General features: G+C 37.7%; 1 protein-coding gene across 1 annotated transcript in view; it reads left to right on the top strand.

Annotated features, from left to right (window-relative positions):
• chodl (chondrolectin) overlaps positions 1–15,697 on the top strand; it is a gene marked incomplete at both ends in the record, with an annotated part of 96,522 nt that overhangs the window by 78,121 nt on the left and 2,704 nt on the right. The window contains one exon of the mRNA XM_084325928.1: positions 9,543–9,639. Coding sequence (XP_084182054.1) covers positions 9,543–9,639 — 97 coding nt within the window. The remainder of the gene's footprint in view (positions 1–9,542; positions 9,640–15,697) is intronic.

Below are 15,697 nucleotides of genomic sequence, written 5' to 3'. Positions count from 1 at the left end.
GTTATTGTGAGGACAACACACATGTTATTATGAGGACAACACACATGTTATTATGAGGACAACACACATGTTATTATGAGGACAACACATGGTAATATGAGGACAACACACATGTTATTATGAAGACAACACACATGTTATTATGAGGACAACACACATGTTATTATGAGGACAACACACATTTTATTATGAAGACAACACACATGTTATTATGAGGACAACACACATGTTATTATGAGGACAACACACATGGTATTATGAAGACAACACACATGTTATTATGAGGACAACACACCTGTTATTATGAGGACAACACACATGTTATTATGAAGACAACACACATGTTATTATGAGGACAACAACATGTTATTATGAAGACAACACACGTGTTATTATGAGGACAACAACATGTTATTATGAGGACAACACACATGTTATTATGAAGACAACACACATGTTAATATGAGGACAACACACATGTTATTATGAAGACAACACGCATGTTAATATGAGGACAACACACATGTTATTATGAAGACAACACACATGTTAATATGAGGACAACACACATGTTATTATGAAGACAACACAGATGTTAATATGAGGACAACACATGTTATTATGAAGACAACACACATGTTAATATGAGGACAACACACATGTTATTATGAGGACAACACAGATGTTATTATGAAGACACCACACATGTTATTATGAAGACAACACACATGTTAATATGAGGACAACACACATGTTAGTATGAGGACAACACACGTGTTATTATGAGGACAACACAGATGTTATTATGAAGACAACACACATGTTATTATGAAGACAACACACATGTTATTATGAAGACAACACACATGTTATTATGAGGACAACACAGATGTTATTATGAGGACAACACACATGTTATTATGAGGCCAACACAGATGTTAATATGAGGACAACACACATGTTATTATGAGGACAACACACATGTTATTATGAGGACAACACACATGTTATTATGAAGACTACACATGTTATTATGAGGACAACACAGATGTTATTATGAAGACAACACACATGTTATTATGAGGACAACACACAAGTTATTATGAGGACAACACACATGTTATTATGAGGACACCACACATGTTATTATGAAGACAACACACATGTTATTATGAAGACAACACACATGTTATTATGAGGACAACACACATGTTATTATGAGGACAACACACATTTTATTATGAAGACAATACACATGTTATTATGAGGACAACACACATGTTATTATGAGGACAATACACATGTTATTATGAGGACAACACACATGTCATTATGAGGACAACACACATGTTATTATGAGGACAACACACATGTTATGAGAACAGCATGTTATTATGAGGACAATACACATGTTATTATGAGGACAACACACATGTTATTATGAAGACAACACACATGTTAATATGAGGACAACACACATGTTATTATGAGGACAACACAGATGTTATTATGAAGACACCACACATGTTATTATGAGGACAACACAGATGTTATTATGAAGACAACACACATGTTATTATGATGACAACACACACATGTTAGTATGAAGACAACACACATGTTATTATGAGGACAACACACATGTTATTATGAGGACAACACACATGTTATTATGAAGACAACACACATGTTATTATGAGGACAACACACCTGTTATTGTGAGGACAACACACATGTTATTATGAAGACAACACACATGTTATTATGAGGACAACAACATGTTATTATGAATACAACACACGTGTTATTATGAGGACAACACACATGTTATTATGAGGACAACACACATGTTATTATGAAGACAACGCACATGTTATTATGAGGACAACACAGATGTTAATATGAGGCCAACACACATGTTATTATGAGGACAACACACATGTTATTATGAGGACTACACACATGTTATTATGAAGACTACACATGTTATTATGAGGACAACACAGATGTTATTATGAAGACAACACACATGTTATTATGAGGACAACACACAAGTTATTATGAGGACAACACACATGTTATTATGAGGACACCACAGATGTTATTATGAAGACAACACACATGTTATTATGAAGACAACACACATGTTATTATGAGGACAACACACATGTTATTATGAGGACACCACACATTTTATTATGAAGACAATACACATGTTATTATGAGGACAACACACATGTTATTATGAGGACAACACATGGTAATATGAGGACAACACACATGTTATTATGAAGACAACACACATGTTATTATGAGGACAACACACATGTTATTATGAGGACAACACACATTTTATTATGAAGACAACACACATGTTATTATGAGGACAACACACATGTTATTATGAGGACAACACACATGTTATTATGAGGACAACACACATGTTATTATGAAGACTACACATGTTATTATGAGGACAACACAGATGTTATTATGAAGACAACACACATGTTATTATGAGGACAACACACAAGTTATTATGAGGACAACACACATGTTATTATGAGGACACCACACATGTTATTATGAAGACAACACACATGTTATTATGAAGACAACACACATGTTATTATGAGGACAACACACATGTTATTATGAGGACACCACACATTTTATTATGAAGACACTACACATGTTATTATGAGGACAACACACATGTTATTATGAGGACAATACACATGTTATTATGAGGACAACACACATGTTATTATGAGGACAACACACATGTTATTATGAGGACAACACACATGTTATGAGAACAACATGTTATTATGAGGACAATACACATGTTATTATGAGGACAACACACATGTTATTATGAAGATAACACACATGTTAATATGAGGACAACACACATGTTATTATGAGGACAACACAGATGTTATTATGAAGACACCACACATGTTATTATGAGGACAACACACATGTTATTAGGAGGACAACACACATGTTATTATGAAGACACCACACATGTTATTATGAGGACAACACAGATGTTATTATGAAGACAACACACATGTTATTATGAGGACAACACACACATGTTATTATGAAGACAACACACATGTTATTATGAGGACAACACACATGTTATTATGAGGACAACACACATGTTATTATGAAGACAACACACATGTTATTATGAGGACAACACACATGTTATTATGAGGCCAACACACATGTTATTATGAAGACAACACACATGTTATTATGAGGACAACACACCTGTTATTGTGAGGACAACACACATGTTATTATGAAGACAACACACATGTTATTATGAGGACAACATGTTATTATGAAGACAACACACGTGTTATTATGAGGACAACAACATGTTATTATGAGGACAACACACATGTTATTATGAAGACAACACACATGTTAATATGAGGACAACACACATGTTATTATGAAGACAACACACATGTTAATATGAGGACAACACACATGTTATTATGAAGACAACACACATGTTAATATGAGGACAACACACATGTTATTATGAAGACAACACACATGTTAATATGAGGACAACACACATGTTATTATGAAGACAACACACATGTTCATATGAGGACAACACACATGTTATTATGAAGACAACACACATGTTAATATGAGGACAACACACATGTTATTATGAGGACAACACAGATGTTATTATGAAGACACCACACATGTTATTATGAAGACAACACACATGTAACACTTTAATCGCCGGGAACGCCGTAACTCGTCTTTGCTCGCAATGCTCATTCTGCCGAAGACGCCGTAACTCGTCTTTGATATCAATATTTCAAAAATCTGTGATCGAAATCATATTTCTCCTCCGGGGTCCTGAGATATACTGCTGATCTCCACTCAACTCTCTAACGGTTCAAGAGCGCCATCTGGTGGCCAATCGGCAGATCGGCCAACAGGAAGTGACGCGCCAAACAGGAAGTGCTCATCCATATTTCGTCCGGGCACTCGCGATCGTTAGCCGGACTCTATCTCGACACACTAGATAATCAATCGCTCGCTCTAACTCAATAAACAATGTTATTTGGACGTATATAGTATTATACAACCTGGAAATGGTTCATCTAGATCAACATCCCATAATCGAAAACTGTCTACTCCAAGCTGATCGTCCAACGGCGTGAGGAAGATACGGTAAGATCCAGCGTTATTTTCTAACGTGTTCCATATAAACTGCTCTGATGATCATATGACCCACACTAGGTGAATGATATAACGTTGTCCACGGAATTATAACCGACCCCCTGCTCATCCGGTCATCATCAGATCATACGTAGTAACTTCTAGAAGTACCTCCAGTTGAAATTTTTTCATCTGGCACCGATCGCTACCAAACTGTATTTGATCATCAATATAATGCATTTGGGGCTATAAATCAAGTTCTGGAGAAAGCTGCAGAAAACGATAAAAACATACTTATACTTTAGACCATATTTTAGTATGAATATGTGAATGAAAAAGTATAACGTTGCTACACCCTGAACAATGGATATAGGACATTGAATGGGCCATAATAATGTTAATTTAGCAATAGAATTTAAAAAGTTATAGCCCTGCAAAGAAGGGGAACTTCTCCATAGACAAATAGAGCTGGCTAGGGATGGTAAATTATGAATTTAACCATGGCGATCAAAGTGTTAATATGAGGACAACACACATGTTAATATGAGGACAACACACATGTTATTATGAGGACAACACAGATGTTATTATGAAGACAACACACATGTTATTATGAGGACAACACAGATGTTATGAGAACAACATGTTATTATGAAGACAACACACATGTTATTATGAGGACAACACACATGTTATTATGAGGACAACACACATGTTATTATGAGGACAACACACATGGTAATATGAGGACAACACACATGTTATTATGAGGACAACACAGATGTTATTATGAAGACAACACACATGTTATTATGAAGACAACACACATGTTATTATGAAGACAACACACATGTTATTATGAGGACAACACAGATGTTATTATGAGGACAACACACATGTTATTATGAGGACAACACAGATGTTAATATGAGGACAACACACAGGGCGCGGCTACGTGGCGTAGTGGGCAAGGCGCTCGCCACGAAATGCTGGAGACGCTGGGCTCGTCAGTTCGAGCCCAGCGCTCCACATTTGCTTTCAGTTTAGCTGGTCGTCCGTACTAATACACATTGGCCGTATTAGGGGGTGGGAAACTGATGGGTGGGGATCGGGCGTTGTGGACAGCGACTCCTACAGGTCGGTTGGTGCGCCTGCGCAGTAGAATCAGGAAGTGTCGGGGGCAGCGTGAGCCTCCCATGCGTTACTCCTCGCCACTGAGAGATCGAGCTGCACAGGTGAAAAGATGCGACTGCTGTTACCTCAAGTACCGGAGGGGACTCGTGCTATGTATGACTTAGTCCACATTGCAGCCGGCTTGTGGGAGGCAAGAAACAGCGTCCGTGACAGGGGAGGGTTGAATTGGATGATACGAAATTGGGATGGGAGAAAATATAGAAAATGGGAGAAAAAGTGGATAAAAAAAAAATTAGGACAACACACATGTTATTATGAGAACAACATGTTATTATGAGGACAATACAGATGTTATTATGAGGACAACACACATGTTACTATGAGGACAACACACATGTTATTATGAGGACAACACACATGTTATTATGAGGACAACACACATGTTATTATGCGAACAACATGTTATTATGGGGACAATACACATGCTATTATGAGGACAACACACATGTTATTATGAAGACAACACACATGTTATTATGAAGACAACACACATGTTATTATGAAGACAACATATTATTATGAGGACAACACACATGTTATTATGAAGACAACACACATGTTATTATGAAGACAACATATTATTATGAGGACAACACACATGTTATTATGAGGACAACACACATGTTATTATGAAGACAACACACATGTCATTATGAAGACAACATATTAATATGAGGACAATACACATGCTATTATGAGGACAACATGTTATTATGAGGACAACACACATGTTATTATGAAGACAACATATTATTATGAGGACAACACACATGTTATTATGAGGACAACACACATGTTATTATGAAGACAACACACATGTTATTATGAAGACAACATGTTAATATGAGGACAATACACATGCTAGTATGAGGACAACATGTTATTATGAGGACAACATGTTATTATGAGGACAACACACATGTTATTATGAGGACAACACACATGTTATTATGAAGACAACACACATGCTATTATGAAGACAACACATGTTATTATGAAGACACCATGTTAATATGAGGACAATACACATGCTATTATGAGGACAACATGTTATTATGAGGACAACACACATGTTATTATGAAGACAACATATTACGAGGACAACACACATGTTATTATGAGGCCACCACACATGTTATTATGAAGACAACACACATGTTATTATGAAGGCAACATGTTAATATGAGGACAATACACGTGTTATTATGAGGACAACATGTTATTATGAGGACAACATGTTATTATGAGGACAACGTGTTATTATGAGGACAACACACATGTTATTATGAAGACAACACACATGTTATTATGAAGACAACGCACATGTTATTATGAAGACAACACACATGTTATTATGAGGACAACACACATGTTATTATGAGGACAACATGTTATTATGAAGACAACATACATGTTATTATGAGGACAACACACATGTTATTATGAGGACAACACACATGGTATTATGATGACAACACACATGTTATTGTGAGGACAACACACATGTTATTATGAGGACAACACACATGTTATTATGAGGACAACACACATGTTATTATGAGGACAACACACATGGTAATATGAGGACAACACACATGGTAATATGAGGACAACCCAATCATGTTATTATGAAGACAACACACATGTTATTATGAGGACAACACACATGGTATTATGATGACAACACACATGTTATTGTGAGGACAACACACATGTTATTATGAGGACAACACACATGTTATTATGAGGACAACACACATGTTATTATGAGGACAACACACATGGTAATATGAGGACAACACACATGGTAATATGAGGACAACCCAATCATGTTATTATGAAGACAACACACATGTTATTATGAGGACAACACACATGGTATTATGATGACAACACACATGTTATTGTGAGGACAACACACATGTTATTATGAGGACAACACACATGTTATTATGAGGACAACACACATGTTATTATGAGGACAACACACATGGTAATATGAGGACAACACACATGGTAATATGAGGACAACCCAATCATGTTATTATGAAGACAACACACATGTTATTATGAGGACAACACACATGTTATTATGAGGACAACACACATGTTATTATGAGGACAACACACATGGTAATATGAGGACAACACACATGTTATTATGAGGACAACACACATGTTATTATGAGGAAAACACACATGGTAATATGAGGTCAACACACATGTTATTATGAGGACAACACACATGTTATTATGAGGACAACACACATGGTAATATGAGGACAACACACATGTTATTATGAGGACAACACACATGTTATTATGAGGACAACACACATGTTATTATGAGGACAACACACATGGTAATATGAGGACAACACACATGGTAATATGAGGACAACCCAATCATGTTATTATGAAGACAACACACATGTTATTATGAGGACAACACACATGGTATTATGATGACAACACACATGTTATTGTGAGGACAACACACATGTTATTATGAGGACAACACACATGTTATTATGAGGACAACACACATGTTATTATGAGGACAACACACATGGTAATATGAGGACAACACACATGGTAATATGAGGACAACCCAATCATGTTATTATGAAGACAACACACATGTTATTATGAGGACAACACACATGGTATTATGATGACAACACACATGTTATTGTGAGGACAACACACATGTTATTATGAGGACAACACACATGTTATTATGAGGACAACACACATGTTATTATGAGGACAACACACATGGTAATATGAGGACAACACACATGGTAATATGAGGACAACCCAATCATGTTATTATGAAGACAACACACATGTTATTATGAGGACAACACACATGTTATTATGAGGACAACACACATGTTATTATGAGGACAACACACATGGTAATATGAGGACAACACACATGTTATTATGAGGACAACACACATGTTATTATGAGGAAAACACACATGGTAATATGAGGTCAACACACATGTTATTATGAGGACAACACACATGTTATTATGAGGACAACACACATGGTAATATGAGGACAACACACATGTTATTATGAGGACAACACACATGTTATTATGAGGACAACACACATGTTATTATGGCTGGAGAGCCTCAGGTAACAGTCTGACCGACCGGCTGGCTGACTGGTTTACTGTTTACTTGGTAGGTAGACATAGGGACATCTTCACATTGGAAACACATATCCAGATTCCAGTGTTCTGTGAGAATATTCAGTTCTGAATGTCTAGAGAATCATCTTCACATAACCACATGACTTCCCATTAAAGTCTTTGATCTCTGTTCTAAATACGTTCCATCTCAGATATAAACTGGCTTATATTGGCTTGAATGACTGTAACAGGCTTCCGAATTGCCTTCAAAATGCTGAAGTGAAGGAGCGTCTGGGAAGTGCAGTGGACTAAGCACTCGCCTACCACCGCAGAGACTCTGGGATCGAATACAGCTGTCAGCGGTACCTCCGGCTTGGTCAGTCGTCCCTACTAACACAATTGGCAGTGTTAAGCCGGTGGGGTATGTGTCATGGTCGTTGTAAACTGCGACTCCTACTGGTCGCAGGTCGGGGTACCTGTTCAGTGGGGAGGGGATCTGGGGGAAATAGCGTGAACCTCCACACACGTTACATTCCCCCAGTGAGAGTCCTCGCTGTCAGGTGAAAAGAAGCGGCTGGTGACTCCACATGTATTGGAGGAGGAATGTGGTAGTTGTACACCCTCCCCAGGCCGACAGTGGGGCAATGCGCGCAACGACCAGGAAGGGAAAGTGTAGCGGTATATATACCGCTATGATAACTAAAGCGTAGAGGTACACATACAGCTGTGATATGAAATAAAGTGTAGAGGTATATATCTACAGCTGTGATATGAAGCAAAGCGTAGTGGCACATATACAGCTGTGATGTGAAACAAAGCGTAGTGGTACATAATATACAGCTGTGATATGAAGCAAAGCATAGTGTTAAATTACAGCCAGGGACCAGTGACATTCCAACCAGCATTACAATATTTGAATGGAAACCTCACTTTAAATGATCTGATATAATGTATATTATAATATCTTTCCTCCTGTATCTGTCTGTTTATCTCTAGGCATGCTGTTGGTGTACATTATTATTCCCACAATCCCCCTGTTGCTGCTCATCCTGGTGGCTTCTGGGACGTGTTGTTTTCAGATGCTAACCAAGAGGTAGGACACAGCAAAAACACACAAAAGAAATTACAAAACTGAAACTGTAAAAACGAAAACTAGTGACGCTTATGTTGATTAAAAAGAAGAAAAAAAACAAGAAACACAACACGTGTTGAGGGAAAAGACTCCCAGTCTTCCCAGGCAGCTGATTGACTTCCTAATCCCTTCCCATCCAAAACGCCACTAGGGCGATTACAATATGATATGACTTGTTTTTTCAATGCATGAAAAGGCATGTGTTCGTAAATGGCGAAAGTGTTCTCAGTTGCGATCCCCTGAATGAGAATGTCACTCATTCTTAAATTGAAAGCACATTTTCGTACACCTGAATTTGCATACAGAATCGCCCCGCCAGCTCCTTATAAGGCACGCAACCACTGCACCGCGTGCAGAAAATATTCAACAGGTAGCGCCAAAGCAATTTGCGACTGTTAAAATGAGATTAGATTAAAATGTTTTGTCATTATACAGCACATGTACAATACAACGAAAATGGGTTTGCCATCTAACCAGAGTACAAATGTAACAGTAAAGTGCAATAATAACATACAATGCACAGGTGATTAAACTGGGTATGACATTTGTAGAGTTGTAGTATTAAGATACAGGTATAAAGACCCTATAGTAGTAAGTCATACTGGCCAGCAGCGTAACTAGTAAGAGTAGGTAAGGGATATGTAAAAGGGTAGATATATAGTATCTAAAGATATGTAAAAGGGATTATATGCAGGTATGTGCAGACAGATTTGGATATACGGTAAGAATAATTACATAATATGTAATTTTATATGTATACATGGTATATACAGTACATGGCGCATGGTGCACCGTAAAAGCAGAACTGTTGTAAGGAGTAGAACATGACTTCTTAGCGTGAGATCTTATTTAGTAGTGTCAATACACATACAAGGCCACCCAAAAAACGTCATCGGACAAGTTAACAGGTGAAATCAGAGTCCAAAAAAAGGATTGAAAAACACAGGAGAGAGATGCTGGCCACTGGAGGAGGAACAGTGGGCTCAGGGTTGTCTGAGGTGTGTCAGCTGCTGCGTCCAAACACATCCAGCGTCTTTTCAGCAGTCCGATGCTGCGCTCGCCGGTGGAGGTTGAGTGCGTGCGTCGCTCTCATTGTCGGCCACCTCCTGCTCCGTCTGGGGGTTGGTGAGTGGGGTCATCAATCAGGGGGCCAGCACATATCCATGATCTCCTAATAAAACAAGTCATTAGAAGAATAGAAGCCTACTGTTGCTGGAACGATTAATTGAGCACATTGACGGATAAGACTTTTCAATAGGCCAATTTTAAAATACAAAAAATACGGATATATTTGGCCATTTTTCAAACATTTGGAATGTAGTGTATACATGCATTTATGCAAAAAACCCAAATTAAGAGATTTTTGTGTTTTTAAAGTTGAATTACTAGGACATGGCCTTAATAAAAGTAATTTGGGGCGACCGTCATTTATCTTAAAATTTATATATTTCCTTAACATTACTAATATTTTAACAGGTATCAGTAATTAAATATACATCTTAAGAAAGACAGGCTTGTGTGCCCTTTAATTTTTTGTAAACCATGATTTCACAAGTTTATTCTATAATGGCAGTGTCTCCCTCGTAATGCAGTTACAATACCCATATATGCTCTAAAACCCATAAAACTGATTTAAAATGTGTACAGATAGTATCCACTTAAGCATAGTATACCAGTGATTAATATTTGAGCCAAAACTGATGGATATTCTATTTTGAATTTAGTACAGTTATTGTCATGCAGTCATGCATCAAAAGTACTCCTGAAAATCATCAAGAACAGAATAGAACCCATAATTGAACATCAGCTCTCGGATAGCCAAATGGGTTTTCGCAAAGGAAAAGGAACAAGAGATGCAATCTGCCAACTCAGAATCATTAGTGAAAAATCGATAGACCAACAGAAGAAGCTGTATATTTGCTTCATCAATTTCACGAAGGCCTTCGACAGAGTTGAACATACAACATTGATGAGAACAATGGAAGAATTCAAAATACCAGTTTCTGACCGAAGAATAATTGCCAACTTATACTGGAGGCAGAAGGCTAATGTTAGAATAGGAAAGGAGAAATCAAGAGACTTCCCGGTGGAGAAGGGTGTAAGACAAGGATGCATCTTGTCCCCTGTACTCTTTAATATGTACAGTGAATCACTGATGAAAAAAGGTCTGAGAGGAGGGAAAGGAGTACAACTTGGCGAAGAGAACATCACCAATATAAGATACGCGGATGACACTGCTATAGTCTGTAACTGTCAAGAAGATCTACAGGACATGATGAATAAGCTGAATGTCGAATGCAAAAACTATGGAATGTCACTAAACACAAAGAAAACTAAAGTAATGATCATTGAAAAAACACCAGGAACTGTTTGTAAAATACAGGTGGATGGAGAAAAACTTGAACAAGTGAAGGAGTACATGTACCTTGGAAGCTGGATCAGTGAAGGTGGAAGAGCTAACATGGACATTAAGAGAAGAACCGGAATTGCAAAGGGCGCATTCTGGAACCATAAAGAATTATTGAGAAGAAACATAAGTTGAAAACGAAGACCAGGATTTTGGAAACGTATGTTATGTCAGTCTTTTCATACGGAGCAGAAGCATGGACGCTGAATGAAGAGGCAAAGAGGATGATAGACTCTTTTGAAATGTGGACACTGAGGAAGATGCTGAAGATAACATGGAAGGATAAGATCAAGAATGAGGAGGTACTGAGAAGAGCGGATATGCAAGGGGGACAGCTGCTGGAGAGGTTGAAAAAGAGAAAGATGGAGTTGTGCGGGCATGTTCTGAGAGGATCCAGCGGGGAGATGTTCAAGAAGGTGGTGATGGGGAAGGTGGATGGAAAGAGAGGAAGTGGAAGACCAAGAAGAGGCTGGGTAGACGATGTCTATGATTGGAGTGGAGTGAGAGGCGGAGTCACGGAGTTGGAGAGAAGAAGTGGGGACAGAATGGGTTGGAGAGTGATAGGCAACCTTCGGAACGAAGAAGCCACCTAATGATGATGATTGACAATCATTGGTTACCCTGCATGACAAATGGTCGCCCCAAATGATGAGAGTAGTTATAAGTCTATTTAAAATGTTACACAATGCAGTTCAGACAAAAGAAAACTGAAGAAATGTTTTTATTACAATCTTTTCAAGTGGTCAACAAAAATATTCTTCAATTCATTCAAATATCACAAAAGTAAAACATGTTAACATGCGAGGGCCCACATGTGATTTTCCCACCTGCACTTTGGCGACCTCTACCGGCTCGGGTCTGCATATATTTTAATTCAATATATATATCGAATTAAAGCCCTATTTGTTGCCTGTCGATAGCCATTTCAGGTGACACAATCCGTTCAGCGGTTCTCGAGTTACATGCCGATATGTGAGGTGTGCGCCGAAGTACACAGTGTTGTACAAATACAACACCGACTCCCGGGGCTCTAGCTCCATCAATCATTTGGCACGGTAGGTTACAAGCTTCGTCAGGAACATTCAAATATCACAAATGTTAAAAACATTAAACATTCAAAAAGTTAAAGTGCAATACACATTACATGCTTCAGGAACTTGAACATTTCACAAATGTCCATTTTCATGTCCTCATATCCTCATTGGTTTTGTCAATGTATGAGAGCGAGAAGGTGGGTTAAGTAGCATCACTTTTGTGATGGTAGTCACATTGGATTGGGATTAACAATTTAAGTCAATAATAAAAGGTAAACAGAGTTGTATGTATGGAATAAAAATTAAACACCAACACAGTTCTATAGTCAATAAACAATAACCACCAACATAGTTGCATGGATGAAATCAACGCTAAACAACTACAACACAGTTTGGTGGTATGGTACGATACCACTTATTCATGTCCGATACTGATATCACAGCCTTGAGTATCTGCCAATACCAATACCCATCCGATACTCCCTTAAAAAACAAAAACCTGTGTTTAACCTAGCCATCTATAAAACATCAAAAACTCCCCTAAAGGAAGAAATACATACCACACATGACTCAGTTATGCAATAGTGCTGCTGCTTTTTATTTTGTTCAAATTATTTAGTTAATACGTTAATAAGACTACAACGATTTCATGACTGCTTCCTGTCCTCACGTCTAAAACGTCTGTTTACCGGTACAATGCGTGGAGAGTTTCCAATCATTGGTAAACAAACATAGTGCTGAAAATATACTTTGACTGCTGTTTTGATAGGGTTAGGGTCTTTACTCTTGGCTACATTTGAAAAAGAAACGCAACATTGTACTTATTTGAGATAGCCATGTCAGAGATAATAACGGTTTGGCAACATGAAGTGAGGCTAAGCGTCGGAAACCTACATTTTCAACAACAGAAAGGGGCTGGTCGTCCAGCACAATAAATGTGGTTATTTTCTCGGTTTTCTTCAGCTTTGCTTTGTTACTGTCTGCAGGGAGTTTCTCTCGCTTCTGAATGGTTTCCAGCTATGTTAGCTGCTGCGACAAAACTTTTCCTCTTGGCATTCGTTGCACATATGAACTCGGCATACTCCCTTTCCATGATTAATCTGCAAGTGTTGTGTGGTGTTGAAGTTTCCAGTGTTGCTGCCACCCCTAGAAATACTTGCGTCGCAGATATTACACTCGGCTGTGTCGTGTTATTCCACAAGTATACATGCGAGTCCTCTGTATTTGTTTGTGCGTGTCTTCATTCTGTTAGCTCCATCATACAGGTCCGTTATTATCTGCTCTTAGTCTACTCTGCCCTGCGTACCTGTCTGCGACCCCAGTACGGTGGCCTGTACTCTGTGTCGTATTAATGCACACACATTAGCATAACACCACAGGCTGTTTTGCCTTTTTCTTCTTTGAGCTTAAAATAACTCCACACAGCTGACATGATCGCGGCGCACTGCTAACAAGTTGACTTACGTTTAGCTAATGCTAACGTTGTTGTCACGCTACTACTGTTCACGTGATGGCATGCTTTACGGCCTGTATCGGATCCAATCCTGTGAATTTTGGCCAGTATCGGACCAATACCGATACTGAGTATCGGATTGGTGCCATCCCTAGTTCCTTTTATATTATATTATACTGCAGGCATTTCAAATTGAGGTACATGTGCATGTTTTAACAAATCAGGCAAAATGAACAAATGGGCAGCTGTCCCTGCTTTATGGGCCGGTCATTGACCAAACTTTATTTTATTTTTTATAAATCAAATTATATCGGCCCCAAGGTGCGTCGGCCCCACTGTATAATGACAATACATTTGAATCGAATCGAATCTAAAATGTAATGTGAGAGCATTCCAGTTCTGCTGCTTTATGCGGTATATCATAGCTCTTTTTCACCACTATGATTGTTCAGCCAAACTTTTAACATAGTGATATGCAATAGTGCATAGTGATATGCAAAGTGATGAGTAACCTATTAGAGAAATGCCATAACAAAGTAAAAAGTAAAACATGCCATGAAGTGCCAAAGCACATGGGCTCCACTGCTTTGCTTTCTCTTTTACATATTTTTTTTATTTTAAATCTTTATTTCGAACATGTAAACAATTTAAAACAAAAACAAATCATTGATCTCTAGCAATGAAATAAAAAAAAGACATAACTAAATGTACATGTTCGAAAAGGAGTAGGAAGAATTATACACTCATTTAATCCTACCCCTTTTCCACTACTAAAAATAAATGTACTAATTTAAAACGTTACAAAACAAATATATATATATATATATATATATATGCAAAAAAGAAAAAAATATATAAAACATGAAAAAAAGGATAATAATTAAACACCTGTGAATGTCAAATCCCTTCCTCATCCTGTACCTTGTGAAAATTATTTCTTTATAATTCAGTTTGAATTGTCTCATGTTTGGACATTGCTTTAGCACAACATTCCGACTGTTCCAGAGTTTCACTCCACATTATGGAAATGCAGTGTCTTCTCCTGGTAGTGCGTACACTAAGAACCTTTAAATTGAGTTTAAACTTCTCTCTCTCACAAACACTCAAAACCAGGCTTGATGCCAG

This window comes from Notolepis coatsorum (genome assembly GCF_963971535.1).
Source record: "Notolepis coatsorum genome assembly, chromosome: 12".
NCBI lineage: Eukaryota > Metazoa > Chordata > Actinopteri > Aulopiformes > Paralepididae > Notolepis > Notolepis coatsorum.
This window is presented reverse-complemented; position numbering and strand designations above follow the sequence as displayed.